Source organism: Hylaeus anthracinus, unplaced genomic scaffold (assembly GCF_026225885.1).
Source record: "Hylaeus anthracinus isolate JK02 unplaced genomic scaffold, UHH_iyHylAnth1.0_haploid 1, whole genome shotgun sequence".
In the NCBI taxonomy this organism is placed as follows: domain Eukaryota; kingdom Metazoa; phylum Arthropoda; class Insecta; order Hymenoptera; family Colletidae; genus Hylaeus; species Hylaeus anthracinus.
This window is the reverse complement of record NW_026533255.1, coordinates 1,008,276-1,024,594: the sequence shown is the minus strand read 5'-3', so window position 1 is coordinate 1,024,594 and position 16,319 is coordinate 1,008,276. Positions and strand designations below refer to the sequence as shown.

At 42.9% G+C, this 16,319-nt stretch overlaps 1 protein-coding gene across 1 annotated transcript in view; it reads left to right on the top strand.

Moving 5' to 3' along the window:
* The window catches only part of LOC128896480 (zinc finger protein 853-like), a 168,641-nt gene extending 156,241 nt beyond the window's left edge, over window positions 1-12,400 (top strand). Inside the window, exons 7-13 of the mRNA XM_054159851.1 lie at window positions 936-1,148; window positions 1,379-1,501; window positions 1,650-1,787; window positions 2,209-2,403; window positions 2,740-2,960; window positions 3,051-3,204; window positions 7,007-12,400. Of these exons, the coding sequence (XP_054015826.1) occupies window positions 936-1,148; window positions 1,379-1,501; window positions 1,650-1,787; window positions 2,209-2,403; window positions 2,740-2,960; window positions 3,051-3,204; window positions 7,007-7,128 (1,166 nt within the window). The 3' untranslated portion in view covers window positions 7,129-12,400. The remainder of the gene's footprint in view (window positions 1-935; window positions 1,149-1,378; window positions 1,502-1,649; window positions 1,788-2,208; window positions 2,404-2,739; window positions 2,961-3,050; window positions 3,205-7,006) is intronic.
* Window positions 12,401-16,319: the final 3,919 nt, after the last annotated feature.

Genomic DNA, 16,319 nt, shown 5'->3' with positions numbered 1-16,319 from the left:
AAAAAAAAAAAGACGCGTTGTCCCGTTTTTCGAACGCGTCGTCTCGTTTCCTCCATCGTCTTCCAAAGTAACACGGGAAACGGTGCGCGTGCCAGAGCATCAAGCCTGGGGTTGATTAGCCACCGGAGAGAAAACGCAACTTGTTAGTAAACCATCTTTGACGAGATTCGATCTCGACGGAGAGAACGAAAGCGCAGAAAAAAAAAATAAAGAGTCTGGAAGAGAAACAGAGAGACGGAGGGAGACAAGCGATGGAAAAACGACGATGAAACCGTCGAATGGGAAAAAGACTAGAACGTTATAAAATAAAGGCGAGGGGATATGGAAAACTGCGACTCGAAAGGCAAAGTAAAAAAAAAAAGTAATGTTTAGAAGAAAAAAAAGGGAAAACAGAGATTCGTCGTCGAACTTTTCTTTGTGCGTCTATGAGCGTGCGTGCGCGCGCGCGCGGGCGTACGTGCGTGTGCATCTTGGGTTTTTGGGCCGACGACCTCGCTCGTGAAAGGGAGGCAGCAACGGCATGAAGCAGCTCGCGGTGCGTCCGAGGTCAGTGCTCTCCTCTGGTCCTCGGCTATCCGTGTTTGCAAGGACTCTCCCTTCGCCTTCGAGGTCGACCGGAATGTTGACGTACGTACCACGCGCGTGTGTACACGCGAATGCGTGAGAAATAAGGTGGAGGAGGAGGAGGAGGAGGATGAGAAAGGAGGAGAAGGATTATGATGATGATGATGATAATGATAATGATGAACATGATGATAATGATAATGATGAGGATGAGGAAAAATAGAGAAGTGAACGAAGAATGATGATAATGTGATGATGATTATGGTGATAATGATATGATATGATATGATATGATATGGAGGAGGTGGCTTTCGTTCCTTGGGAAGCTTTATCCTGCTTAGCATTGACCTTGAAATTGTGTCGCCCTATTGTTCCCTCCGCTGACTGCACAACCTCCGTTGCCGGGGTTTACCTAGCGAAGCGACGGACCGCCAACCACCCGTGTCCAGTGTGCGGAAAACACTACGTCAACGAGGGTAGTCTTAGGAAGCACCTGGCCTGTCATCCTGAGACCAGTCAGCTTAGCACAAGCCTCAGGATGTGGCCGTGCTCGGTGTGCCAAGCCGTCTTCACTCATGAGAGCGGTAAGTATAACCTTCCTGCTGAAACAAACCTATCGAATACAATCGAGTACAATTTTGTTCGTTCTAATCGTTCTTTTAAGCCGTTCACCGTGTATATATATACATGTTTACTCTTTCGTTTCCAAATACCGTTTTATCACGGAATGTGTTTTCTTTCCGGCTTATTCGATCGTACATCTTATTCGTCGACCAACGAAACTCTATCGAGACTGGTCTGTTTTGCTGTTAAGGTTTGTTGAGTCACATGGAGCATATGAGAATGGACCCGAAACATCAGTTTGCTGCACAGTACGTTTTGAGCCGCGCGGCCGCCGAGAGGCGGGAGAGAGAAATCCTCGCGTCTTCGAGTCTAGGTAACGAACGTTGAGAAACACGTGTATCTGTCTGTATAGTCCTAGTCCTGTTCTAGCGTGTAGCTACTACTACTACTACTATTACTACTACTACTTTGATTGGTAACAGTAACGATCGTAACGATACATACGTTATTCTCGTGTCCAGGTACGGGATTGGGTGTGTTGGGAAGCCAAACAGGCGGACCTCAAAATTTGCAACAACCACCGATGTGTCCTTCCCCGTCGGCCCACTCGGACAGCAGCAGTGGCAACGGAAGACTATCCTCGGCCGGTAGTGAACCTGGTACGCTCCGATCTTGTTCCTCCGTCTTCTTGCAAACGGTCGTCTGGAATGATCGTTAGAGTGCCCGTGAATAATAATAATGTTAGAGTAACGCCCGTCTTAACACCACCTTAAGAAGCGACCTTTCATTCTTACGTAATCACAACACGCTCGCTGAAATGTATCGATACGTCGTACACGCACCGAGCATCGAAACGCAGCGACAGTTATTGTAGCAAACATACATATACCTATATATTACATTTGATATACCTGAGAGTAAAATAAAGTACCTACGAATTCTTGTGTGAGTAATTTCCGTATCATACGAACGTTCATTTTTATAATCGTCTTTTCCACCGACTGTTAGACCATAGTTACGTAGTAGCGCTACTAAAAACTCGGCCACGTCCACGTAGACCGCGCATACTAACGTGAGCAGACTTCTGCGCAGGTACCGGTCTGCTGAACAACAACAACAACAACAACAACAACAACATGGCGTCGCCGGGGCCCAGTGGTAATAAGCTCAGCGAGATGCTCCGAGCGGGAAGTCAGCCTGGCTCCGCGCAACAGTACCACGACGAGATGCAGTCGCAACAACAACGCATGGCAGTGATGGCCGCCGTGTCAGCGGGTAAGAAATCAACCATCACCTTCTATGTCGTTCTGTTCTCCTCGAATCTCTCCATTCAAGGACACCTCCGATACCGCTTATCTGCTCGCGCGTCTCCGACTCTGCTCCGCGAGAACAGATATCGCCGACTCTCGTTCCAATTAATGCCAATAAAGTTTGATTTACAATTATGTTGTTTTTGCGCGGCAAGGATTTTTCTTATCTCCGTGGCCTGGCTCACTGCGATCGCGAACGATAGATTCAACGATATCGGACGCGAATAATATCCAAATAGGTTGTTATCGTTTGCGCTGGGAATAGCAAATGATATAATAAATCTGCTTGATTTGCCGATAGGTTTGCAAAATTCGGTGTCGCCGAATCTGTCGCCGGTGGACATGGCGTCGCTGGCGGCGGCGATGAGGATGGGAAACAACGGTGACATGAGTGGCGGTGGGCAAGGATCGACAGGGCCGCAGCAACAAGGCGTGCAAGCAACTGGACCAGAACAGACTCTGAGGATGCACCAAGCGGAAGCTTTGCTGCGTTCTCAGGCAGAAGCCGCGCTCAGATTGGCTGTAAGTTTTATTATTATTGTTTAAAATTCAACCGAATTAGTAGCCGTCCTTGAGAGTCCGAACTGACTAATTGTTTAATTTTCTACTCAGGTATCGCAGGCAGCAGCAGCAGCGGCGAGTTCCGCGGTCGGCGGAGACGTGAGACATCATTTAGGACAGCATAACGGAGGTAGCACTTCCGGCATGCCTGGACATCACACGAATCAACAGATGTCCCAGCAGGATGCCTTACCGCCCGACCTTGGTAAGTTCATCTTCCACGAGCAGCCTCAACGACCAATCTCAAAACAATTGCACTCTATTTGTTGTATCGAGTAGTATGTTGTATGTTGTAGGCCATTCTAAGAATTTATTTAAAGATATCAAATGTACATTACAAAGTCTTCTCTACAACTCAATAATGATTGTCAATAGAGAATAAAACAGACGCCATCTACAAATTATTATATATATAGTCAGTCCAATAAGTATTCGCACCCTCTATGTCTATTGAAGAAAGTCGAAAATAAATGACAGGCTCGACTAAATGAATTTTCTTCATTATAAGCATGTACATGAGTAAACGTTGCACATGTATTGTATATATTTATAATTGTAGAAGTGCGTTTGAATTTCGCGCTCTCATTATGCACCGGTAAGCGGCGCTGACCATGTTTATGTGTGGCTACACTTTATTATTTTTGTTCTAAGTAACGTCTCTGCATTTCTACTTATATTAACTAAATAATAATGAAACATTTATTTGGAAACACCAAACCTTTCATTTAATTTAGACAAATGTCTTCAATAGACATAGAGGGTGCGAATAATTATGGGACTGACTGTAGATTGACGACACGCGCTTTGAACGTGTCTTTGGGACTTGAATGTGTTTGGTCTACTAAATCTTGTGTCGCTGAAACCATTCTGGGAACGATTATATTAGGTTGGCAACCAAGTTCCAGTCGTTTTTTCAAATTTTAACATTCCGCCTGTCAGTACATTACATGTTTTTGGCACAATGTTTAAATCATTCGAAAAAGAATGTTCTGTTCTATTGGAATCAACGTTTCGTTTGTTTTTTTTTGTTCGAGTTAATTTGTGTTAATTTTCAGATCATTAAAATGGAACGTCGAGTTGAGAAAAATGAGTACAACTGGACGGCCTTAGTTAACCCTTTCAGATCTGGCGTCCACAATTGAAGTGACGCCACGAAATTTAAAAATTACCGACACCATCCTTTAGAGCGAATGTCCTTATTTGTGCACACAACGGAAGACCAGTTTTCCACGAAAACTACACTATTAAGATTTTTTCTTTATTTTTTTCATAATAATTTTAGTCTAACTTAACCGTAATTAAATTGCATTAATTAAATTACATTAGTACGAGAAAAAAAACATAATTCAGTTCTGAAAGGGTTAAACTTGACATACTAATCACGTGGGGTTTTTTCAGCTATGGCACCCTCTCCATACCTTGATTAAAAGCAAAAAGAAGGAGGTGTCGAAAATCCTCAGTTTTCTCAATTTGACAATCCATTTTAATAATCTAAAAATTAACATAAATTTACAACAAAAAAAAACATAGATTCCTGTAGAACAAAAGATCCTCTTTCAAATGATTTAATACATTATGCCAAAAATATTTAATAAAAAGAGGAATGTTAACATTGAAAGAAACTTAGTTGCCAACCTAATATATTCCGTCAGTACGACTACAATATACCGAGTGGCATATAGTTATTCCATTCCTAAAATATTTACAGACTTTTGGACATGTGGTGCAGGCTTAGCTGGGTGAAAAGTGCTAACTGAAGCTTCTGGGTGTAACCTGTTTTCTTTGGATAGAACACTCGTTTCGCCAGACGTTGCAGCTAGCTTCTTTAAAGGTCAAATGACACACTGATATTAAATGATATTAAATGCCATTTGGTTCCTGAAAAAACTACCTGAAATGCTAGCGAAACGTTGGTGTATCTTATCTAAAAGATACAGAAGCCTTAGTTAGTATCAATCATGAAAACCTGGCCACGGAAACCTTAAATATCTCCTGAATGAAAAGTATTTGTTAAACGTACGTTGAATAATCGTTATTGTAAAAGTTGGAAACAATTTTTTGACACGGCGGCGTAAATGATCTAATTGTAATGTTTGTTAATGTCTACGGAAGCTGGTCCACGTCTATTTCCTTTCTTAAAAAGTCTTATAGACTTGTGTATTCTTTCTAATATTCTTTATTTTTTATTTCTTTCGGCGCCAAGATTTAATGCAGATGTTTAATGTAGGTTATTATTTTGATAATAAAAAGTGATGTTCAATTTGTTGTTTTAAAAACAGAATTTACGATCTTTTTTTGCAATAATTCGTGACTCAAAAGGCTATAAACTTATCACTTGAGTAATTGCAATAAACTTGAACTAAGAGACATCTCGTAGTAAAGGTGAAAAAAATTGAACTCGTTATAATATGTAGTAGAAAAGTATGCTGCAAAGGGTAATATTTACAACCTGCATTAATCTATCAAAGAAACGACGATTGTTAATAAAATAATGTAAGTAAACTTTAACGTTCCCATCTCTAATAACCTTGGTGTTGAATCAACACTGTTGATGCGACATTAATCTAGATTTAAAAAAAATAGTAATTTTGAATTGTAATATTAATTAAATATAAATAAATATTTTATTTAGTTAGATTGCAATAGACAGCATTTTTATTGCTAAAAAATTAAACTATATTATCGAAACTGAAAATTGCTTCTAACTTTGATAACATTCATTTTTCGACGTATGTTGATTTATTTTTTACAGATTCTAGTTTTCCTTGCGAGCTCTTTTTGACACCTTTACTTTACAGTGGTAATGAACATGAAGTAACTCTATAAATTGGTGCAACGTTCGCATTATACCAAAAATAATAAGAAGCTCTAAATACACTCATGAAAATCATTTAACCTTTAATTTTCCTGAAATGTAATTAATTTAACTTCGTCGACAAAATTCTAATTGTCTACACTTTTACACAAATTCATGATAATTTATGGAGTATTTACAATTAACATTGCTCCAAATAAATGGCCAGTGACTAAAAGCATGAATTAAAACACGACGTGCTTCAAACAAAAATATTATTTTAAATACTCTTAGTTGCAAAGTCTCTCTCAAGGTTTGTTTTATGACATCTGAATTAAACTATTTATAATTAAATACTTATTTAATTATATCGGATATAAATATAATTTTAAAGAAACTTAGCGAGAATCATACGTCCTCAAAGTCTGTAAATATCATTATTCAACATTCCATATGATTGAGTAAATAATAAGCATTGCTTGCTAAAATAAACGTAATAATATAGTTAATTATAGCACAACAAACACAATTTATTGTTCTAGAAACGCTTCGAACTCCTCAGCACGTATTGCTCATTTTCAGCAACGATAATATAACTAAAAAATCATGACTTTCCCAAAAATGAATTTGGATGTTATGCATCGTTACATTGTGTAAAAATATAGTCATAGAAATTTTCAAGTTAGTATAATGAAATATTGAACAGCGGTAAAAGTGCCATAAATATCGTCACATCAAAAGTTGAGCTATTATTATACCAAATGGGTGATGTACCGAATAAGAAAATAAAATATAACAAGCACGAAACAAATATTTTATGCGAATCAACATAACTGGAAGAATTCTATGAATACGATAAAAGTAGTTGCCGTTAATAAGACAAAAGCGACATTTCCTTCGTAATGTGTCTCCACTTTAATAATTTACTTTCTAATTTATATCAAAGAAGTAACCAAACGAAAGACGCATCTAAACGAATAAACTATTCCCGTCTACGCCATAACTGACCAAGTTCCGCTGATTCTCTAAGGCCGAACGCACACGGGTGCAACCGATTTGAAATTAGTGTTGCAAACCGTTTGCGCTCTTTGTTTTACGTACTCCACTACCTTTGTTTTACCTAGATCGCACGTGTGCGATCGGTCTAAATCGCGAGACAATTTCATCTTGAAAAACAAATGTTTTACATATCTAACCATTTGAATCTCCGCAGGGGAAGCATTGCGTCTACAAGAGCAGCGATTAGAACAAGCGCTGAGGCTTCACGGCGATCCTCGTGCCCTGAGTTTCACTCTCCAGCACGTGGTCAACCAACAGAACAATCAGCAACCCTGAAAATTCAGTTACTACTGAGACGAGTGGACCCCTTGGACGTCGGAGCAAACGAGCCTGCAGCAGCAAGCTGAACGCCTCAATCAGCAAACGCTTCAAACAGCCGACGCTCGTCCAGCGTCGCTCGGCGATCAGCAGCAGCAAGCTTCGTCTAGCATTGGTCTTCACCATCATCAACAGCAGCAGCAACAGCAGCAGCAGCAGCAGCAGCAGCAACAACAACAACAACAACAACAACAACAACAACAGCAGCAGCAGCAGCAGCAGCTTACCGAAGACCGCGGCGTCAAAAGGAAAGCCGACGACATGATCGGTAACTCTGACACCGTGTAAAGAACGACGTACACCAACGACAAACCCCTGAAAGCGTTTGTCGTCTTCTACGTCAGTTCGAACACAGGCGTCCAAGTGTGGTCACCCGCGCAATCACTATTGTCTCAGCAGTACAAGTTGCAATTGTTCAAAAACTCGACGCCTCGGAAGCATCGTGAATCCTATCGTCAGAGACGCGACGACGTTTGGGTCGCAGCGTACTGATGGATACTACTGTGAAACTTCTACTCCATCCCCGATACAGAGGGAAGGAGACGCAAACGTCATACGTATCTAGAAATCCGTTAGACGGTGCGTGGCGACGGCCGCGGGTGACAATGGTCTTCTAGCAGCACGACGATCCGTCGCGCTGATCACGTTGTTCCTACTTCGGTCCCGCATTCGGAATTCCTACAACGACACGGTTCGCCGAATCGGATGACCCTCGATGGCTCTTTTCAACCAGGCTGTCGAGGGTCCTCCGTTATCGAGCGACGCCCTTTTGCTTCAGTCGAGTCGCTCTTTCAGAATTCTCGGGACGCGTTGTCACCGTGGCCAGAGTCACCCCTGAAACGTGCCATAATATTATTGAAAGAACTGCTTAACTGACGCGTCGCCTGACCACCCTGCAAAGGTCGTCCAGGACGACGCGAGGTACTATGGTTTTTTTTTAGTACAAGAGCCCTACGCACGGACAGGACCTGCGTCGGATGGTCTCGTACCTAGAACCGCCGGGCCGTTCGAGGCTCAACAAACTAAACTATATATATGTATATACATATATATATATATATATATATATATATATATATATATATATTCCTACAAACCAGTTTAAGGTTTCCGTAATCTTAGCTCCCGTAACGTTTAAGGCAAACATACGCGTCTGAGACATGCGTAAACGCGGTCAGGCGGATCAGCTAACCGCGCACAGCACCGCGTCCCCCTTCCCATTTATCAGACGAACGCGAAACAAATCAGAAAAAAGACGGACGGTCTGAACGATCGCTGCATTAGTGATACATGTACACAGAGAGCACAACGAACACGTGACACGTATTTACAAGATACACGAACAAAACGCGACACACAAAACACGCACACACCGCACACGATATAAACACGTACGGCGAAACTTACTCGTGACGTAAGGATATACATATAAAAAAATGCGCGCAACTTGTGCTGGTCGGCAGCACGAAAACTATTAGCTCGTAAGCGGACAAACAAAATATAATTATTACAAACAGTTATATTATATATATTATATATACATACAGAGAGTCTTGGAGTGTATGACGGAGACAAAAAAAAAACGAAGAAACGGAGTACCGGACCAGAGAAGAGGTACCGGTCTGCCGTGTCCCTCCTAACTGTACACGTTGCACATTTTCAAGAGAACCGTGAAGAGTGTACGGGAAGCATTTTTTTCGCGAGCAAACACGCCAGAGACGACGAGGAGGGAGAAAAAAAATATGAAGAGGAGACGATGAAAAATGACGTTGCAGAAAGAGAGAGAAATAAAAAACTAAATGCTAAATATTATATATATTATATATATATAAATATTATAAATAATAAATATAGGGTCTATGAGACTAGGATATAAATTAGGTGAAAGAGATATTCGGTGAGTGCATGGAGCTGCGTGCCCAGGCAGTTGTACACGATCCCAGCGTCAACGAGAGAATGAGAAGAGAACAAGATGGCGGAAAGCCTGGGAACACGAGAGAGAGAGAGAGAGAGAGAGAGAGAGAGAGAGAGAGAGAGAGAGAACGGAACATGAAAGAACGAAATCGAGAGAACGAGAGTACGAGAGTACAGCGCAAGAGATTTCGCGAATGAATGACCTTGGGATTGTCGCGTACGTGCAAGGGCACGCAGTCAGAGCGAACGTGAAACTGCGCGAATGAGGAATGCTTCGTGAGCATCAAGGAAGGAGAGAATGCGAGAATGGAGCGAGCGAGAGAGATTTTAGAGTGGCGTGCTTCAGGTAATCTGAGGTCCTGTGATCGTTATAAGCGAAATATTTTTTTATTTCCGGGTATAATAATCTGAACGCGTAAAGATAATTGCGTCGTTTCGAACTTTTACTTGCAATATACCGTTACGTTCTCGCAATACTTAGAAAGAAGAATTAAGACGAAGAAGAAGGAGAAGCAGAACAGAGGTGGATCGATTAAAGAGCTACGAAGATGAGGATGATGAGGGAGAGAAGAAGAAGAAGGAGAACATAGAAAGTCTGTAGGTTTCACCCCCAGTTGGAGCAAATTTTCGAGATTCGGGCCAGTCCCTGATCACCCTAAATGCACCTCATTGCGATAAATCCCCAATCCCCGATCCCACCTTCAACCCCTTCCTGGAGAGTCCGTACTTTTCGATGGCGTTTCGTTCGAAAACGTTCGCCGCGCTCATCTTCTTGGAACTCGAATTTTGGCGGGAGAAATCTAAACAAACGCAAACACGGTGATTCCAAAACTAAAAACGTAAACGACGAGGCGGTCTAAACTACCGAAGCTAAAGAAAAAAAAAATGGTCAGCAAAAATATCGAATATTCACCTACGACGCGTTCGAATTCTTCGTTTCTTCGACCTGGCAATCGCGGACTGAAGAGTGCGGAAATTGAGAATGGTAGCGTGCCGAATTTTTCCTTCCCCCTGACAAACACACACATCGTACATCGACCGCGTTGTTGTTGTTGTTGTTGTTCCCTTCGGAGATTCTCGACGAAACTTTTTCGTTCCGCGTGTCCTGGCTCTCGCAAACATTTCACCCCGTTTCCCGAGCCACTTTTCCGAATTCCGTCCCGAGCTGAAATTTCCATTCCTGAACTTCGCGCAACGAGTGTTTTCATTTCCCTTCGACTACCAAATCGGAAAGATAGAGAGAACGAGAGAAGAGTGAAAAAAGAGATTCTTAAATTACATCCCGACTTCTCCGTTCCTCTTCAGGGGATCTCTCCCTTCTACCCCTTTGTTCGCCATATACGAAAGTAGCCTAACGTCGTCATCTTCGTTGAACGTAAAAGACACGCGCCGAGAAGCCGCAGAATAGCCAGGCTTTTTCACCATCTGGAACGAGAGAAGGAAAGATTGCTAAAGGATTCATCGTCAAAGCTACATTTAACGATTGCACTCGTCTCGAGGACCGGAACTCGACGATCGCTTCGGAATAAATTCCGCCGAGGTAAAAACGTTATTTCCAAAAGTTGAAAAACTATGACTTAACTTGAAACTAAAACTTAAATCGAAATCTAAGATCGGAATTATCGGTAGTGAGTGAACGAAAATCGTGAAACTTTGGAGAATCGCGAGACAAAGGCGAAGACTCGAGTTCCAGTCGCTTGCACGCGGGTCGATCATTGGTCGTTCTTATTATAACAAGTTTTTGCGTTACAGGGCGTTTTTTCCTCGGATTAAGTAGTATGTAAATACACCTTGATATCACAAGCATAAACTGAGAATTTACTGGTAAACTTAAATCGAGTACATAATGCGAAATAGGGTTAGTTTCTCTGTAAATACCTAAAGTTGGACGAGTGCATACACCTCGTCCAGCAACCAACGATAATCGTTTTTATCGAACCAGTGCTTCTGTTCGTCGTCGGTGCACGCCCGGTCCGTTGGCGATCGTCCTTATGCAACTCGTCGCACATTCGTCTTTCCGTCTCGGAAGTCATTTAAACACGGGAGGAAACAATAACGCGAGATCGTCAACGTCATCGAGAGCAAAGGGTCTCCTGCATAAGAGCGTTCTCCAAGTAATGGGCGTCGCTGATCGGGAAGTTTTTTTTTCTCGACACTGATACACGACACACGGTTACACAAACACGCTCACCTACACACACAGCATTGCGATGGATTGTACAGCTACGTTAGGATAGATAAGTAATAAGTCTAAAAAGAACACAATTCTTCACACACTCGCACCACCGGCACCGACTAGCCTCCAAATTAGGACAGGGACCAAAAACGAAACGACAAAAAAAAAGAAAGAAAGAAATATCACGTTCGGCGATCACACAATTTTCCGAGATTTCGTCTTTCGGGTACTGTCATACGCGCGACATTCGGGTATATACGTACGAGAACGCGGTAACAGAATTTTACTTTTGGAACAACGCGTGAAATTCGTGATCGTCCATTTGTTTCGATAATGTTGCGGAACGCGATTATCGAGCTCGGAGATTTCAAATGGAATAGGAATACCGAGAGTCAGACGTTACTCGAACGCATTTGAAATTCGATCGGGAGAGAGCTGCGTTGAATGAAATAGGGTGAATGAGCGAGTAACTGTGATGGTCAGGTTGATTCGATAATACGCGTGCCGCAAGCGCGAAAATATTATAAAAGAAACATGCAAGCAAAACAGCAGACACATTGGCAGAAGAAAATTTGGAATCTGTTTTTCCAGAGCAAACGAAAGAAGCAAAACATTGTCAACGGTCCCTCGACAAAACGAGCCTAAAAACGCATGCGAAAAAGTAATAATGTATCATACAAAAGAAAAAAAAAATGATCAAAAAACAAAATGGTGCACGAATGTAGGAGCGGAGAAGAAGAAACGAGAAAGATTTTTTTTTTAAAGAAAGCAACAACATCACCACCCACTTTTTACCGTCAGTCACTATCGCCGTTATTAGCAACAAAAATAAAAACTAAATAAAAAAAAACAATAAATTAACAACAACAACAATACAATTAAACACAAACTCCAGCACAACGTCGAGATCATTCGCGACACGGTCGTGGAACGATTCCGAGACAACAGCTTTTCACCGGTGCATCCTGCCGTGCGCCGAGGGTTGCTTTTTTTAGAGGACAGCGACGAACAAATTGCGGAACGAAGAAGAGAGGAAAAAAAGCGATCCAGTAATCGGCCGGCCCGTGCCCCGCGAACGTGTACCATAATTAATAATAAAAATGAAAAAAAAAGCGTTAAACGAAACACACAAGCAAACAATTACAATAGCTCTAGTAGTGTATGTTCTGTAATCGAAGATTCATAAGCGAAGGTAACGAGATAAATAACTACATAAATAAACAGAAAAAAAATGCGGCCGTCAGCAGCTGGCGCGCCGACAGAAAAAAAACACAAAAAAATAATTTACAAATATATTGATTTACATATGCCCGTAACTCGTAAGCGGGCCGGTGGCGCAGCGCGTCTACCTTCGTCGGATTTTCGTGACGAGCTCCGAACTCAGCGTCAAACACGACGATGGACTGCGATCAAACGCGAGGAGGACGAAGAAGAAGGAGCACGAAGAAAACGCGCTCGTCGCGCGGAGCTCTGTCCTCTCGATAAACAGAAGAAAGGCGCACAAAGTCTTCTGGTTCGCAAAGAAACGAAACGGAGCTGGAAAATCTAGAAGAAGCAGAGGGGAGCACGCGTTCTGCAAAACCAGCCCTTACTACTACCCATAATCTTAATCTCTTTCATGTAAATTTGCTAAATGTTTAAATAATCTAAAAAATGCCATAGCCCGGATGCGCTGGTGTATACTCCCAGCGCATACACACTCACAAATACGACTCGACCTCACGAATTAAACGCAAAATCCGCGCGCGTAACCCCCCGCGGCCGCGCGCGGTAGAATTGGTATTCTCGCCAAGGAGCAAACAGTTTACAACAGTGCACAACGACAGAATCACAGACAAACGCACACACAGTGGAAGAAGACGAGGGCCGAGTAGCCGCGTCTCGACGTGGCGTCGGAAAAGACGTTCCGGTCACGGAAGAGCTCGCCGATCTCGGTCAACGTACAATGTCAAGTTGAAGTTGCCCTAATTCTCGAGCGTGCAACCCCGCGCGCTCACACAAATCTCAATACACAGGTGCGCGCGTCCCCGCGCGTCGCCTACACACCCACACGCACACACAGATACACAATCTACACTCGATTACACACGCTACGGATATGTAAAGCCAATTGATTTTGTAAATTGTCGTTTAAAAAAGCAGCGGACTTTCAAAAATGAACAAAAGATCACACTAAATCCAGAACGATATTCGATTAGATTTGGCCTCACGCGGTACCTTTTTCACGTTAACGTTCGTGATCGTTATCGCGGAAAACGTTTGCCATCCGTTCGATTTTCGACTCGATCCATGCGAGGATCGTTCGAGCGTTCGTTCGCGCGGACCGAGTCGAATCGCGGACAAACGAAAGCGATCGATCAAAAAGAGAAGAACAAAATTTCAGAGTAAAAAAAAAGTAAACGAGCAAAATTCGCGGCCTTTGGCATACGTTTGGATGCAGAACCGATGACGATATGACGCCTCGTGGCGTCGCCATGCATCCCGGACTTGACGCCACACAAATCCCGAATATGACGCGACACGCTCGAAATGCACGTGGCCAGGCTTCTCGAACGAACAACGAGTCAAAGAGACAGAGAGACCGAGAAACCACAGCCTACGCCACGCGACGAGCAAAACCAAGCAAACGAAACACCATCGTCCTAAGCAGTTAGCAGCGGCATTAGGAGAGAGCCGTTGTTCGAATTCGCGGCTTTACAAGCAAAAACCGTTGATTTGTTTTCGATCGGGTTTTAATTTTTTAATGAAATAATCTCACGACGAATATACCACGTACGGTCGCGCGCTCTGATCGATCCCCGAGAGTGAGAAAGAGAAGAGAGAGATAAAAGAGGCATAAGACGAGACACGTATGTGGATATTCGTGGCAGTGTGTATCGTAAGTGCGCAGCATATGATAAAACCGACAGTCTAGCAGTGCGAGCGCCTCGGCGGCATTCGCGTCTTCACGCGGTGTCTCTGACCGAGCCTCCGTGATTAAAAACCGGAATAAGTTGTTTCAATGTCCACTATATAAATGAAGAGGCATAGCAGGCGTGGCGGTGGACGTGCGTTCGTCGTTCATCGTTCCTCGTTCGTACGGATTTCGCGAGTTCGGCTAGCAATTAGACCCGTTTCTTGACAACTTGACAAAATTCATCGTGCAAAGAAATTTCAAAATTCCTAAAAAATTCCTCATCTTTGACGCGTTGGCAAACGAAACAAAATTTAACAACAAAATTTAACTTCATTTCGGTATAATTATTAACTTACATTCGATTTAAACACTCCAAACGACGAATCTTTGACGACGAACACGTGAGCTCACCGCGCTGGCTCGTCGTTGGAACTCGAAAGAACCTCTCGGAATTTTCCAGTTTCGCGACGAGTCGATACTCTTTTCAAAATATTCTCCAAATTTTTCGTTTATGGGAATGTGTTTTCTTTACCCTGGTCCCCTTGCCGACCCCCCGTATGCGCGTCCGAGATAATAAACCGAGTCTAAACACACACCCACACACACACACACCTCTGATTGGAAATAAAAAATCCGAGAAACGAGCCTCGAGCAATCTATCGAGTACACTAAACGTACTTAAAAATTAAAAAAGCTCACGAATCACAGATTCGAGTCGAGCTACGAAAAACGTTGCAAAATTCAAATGAGAATGAATAGATTACACGCAGAGTCCGTCGAGTGGGTGCCTTCGTCAGGGTTTTCCGTTACAATTAAACGAACGTTCTCAAGTATAACTCACAACTAGTAGTACTATGGTAGAGCAGTAATTACAGTGTACCGCAGTAAACAGTTAACTACGTAATTATACAGGAAGCACATGGTCTTTTTCAGTGTTTTACAGTCTCGTCAGTCGTACACCACCGCCAATCGCGTAGTGGAACGGCCGGAAGTACCGGATTCATTTCGTACGCAATTTCCTTCGCGCCCCAACGTTTCCCAAAAAATTCAATAATTTCGATCTGACTTCCTGGATGTAACGCGCGGTCTAAGCAAAACCCTTCCAAATCGACCACGAAAAGATTTTCTTTGGAGCAAAAAAGAGCCAATCCAGATTCCCATCCTTGACCGGCGTTCTCACCTCCCCCCTACCCCCCACCAAACACCAGGATTTCCATACCCAAATCCCGTACAGTATTTAACAGAATAAATATGCTAATAAGTGTACTAAGTGTCCGTAGTTTAGGCAACGTGTGTACGTTGTATACTCCGCATAGGTGAACGATAAAGAAGGATCGAGAGAGATAGAGAGAAAGTGAGCTAGAGGTAGAGACGATTGCACGGTGGAGTCAGTCGCATATTTAAACTAACAGATAATAATTAATTAATTACAGTACCGTAACCGTTTGTCAAGTCAAGTTAATTAACAGTTAACCATAACCACGCATACACGCATAATTATTAATTAAACGTACTCGACACATTCTATTGTAAGGACAGAAGCGATCGCGACATCCCCCCCTCCCCAAGGGTCGCGTTTTATTCGATAAATCGCGGAGGCACTCACTGCGGAGACGAACCAAAGGACTGTGTGACTCGGACGCGAATCGGAGGGTGCTTGAACGAGCATAGCGACACACCGTCCACGAGAATTTACATCGAAGTACTCGCGGATTGTTCTCCTCGAGCGTTCGCGAAGAGAGAGACGCGTGCCGATGCTCGTTCAGGTTTCCCCGGTCTTTCATTAGTATTTCGAGTGCAACGTTCAGTTACTTCACTTATGACGTTGCTTTCAACACAAATACAAAAATATCCCGCCATCAGTCCCTACAGATCAACCCATCCACCGTATCCCACCCCGCGGGTAATCCCCTCAGAGCCCAAGCCCCCAAAAGTTTCACGTGTACGCATTGTTTCCAATTTGTTCGTGACATCTCAATTATGGATTCGCGTCTGACCTCGACCGCGTCCCCCTCTCTTCTACTCGCCATTAATCGATCGGAAATTAGGAAAAACGCGGCGAAAATTCAATGGAATTTTGTGTGCTTCATGAGTATACTTCGAGTCGAAACAAGTAATCAAAAATGACTTGAGAATATTTTTGTCGTTTCAAAATGAAAATTC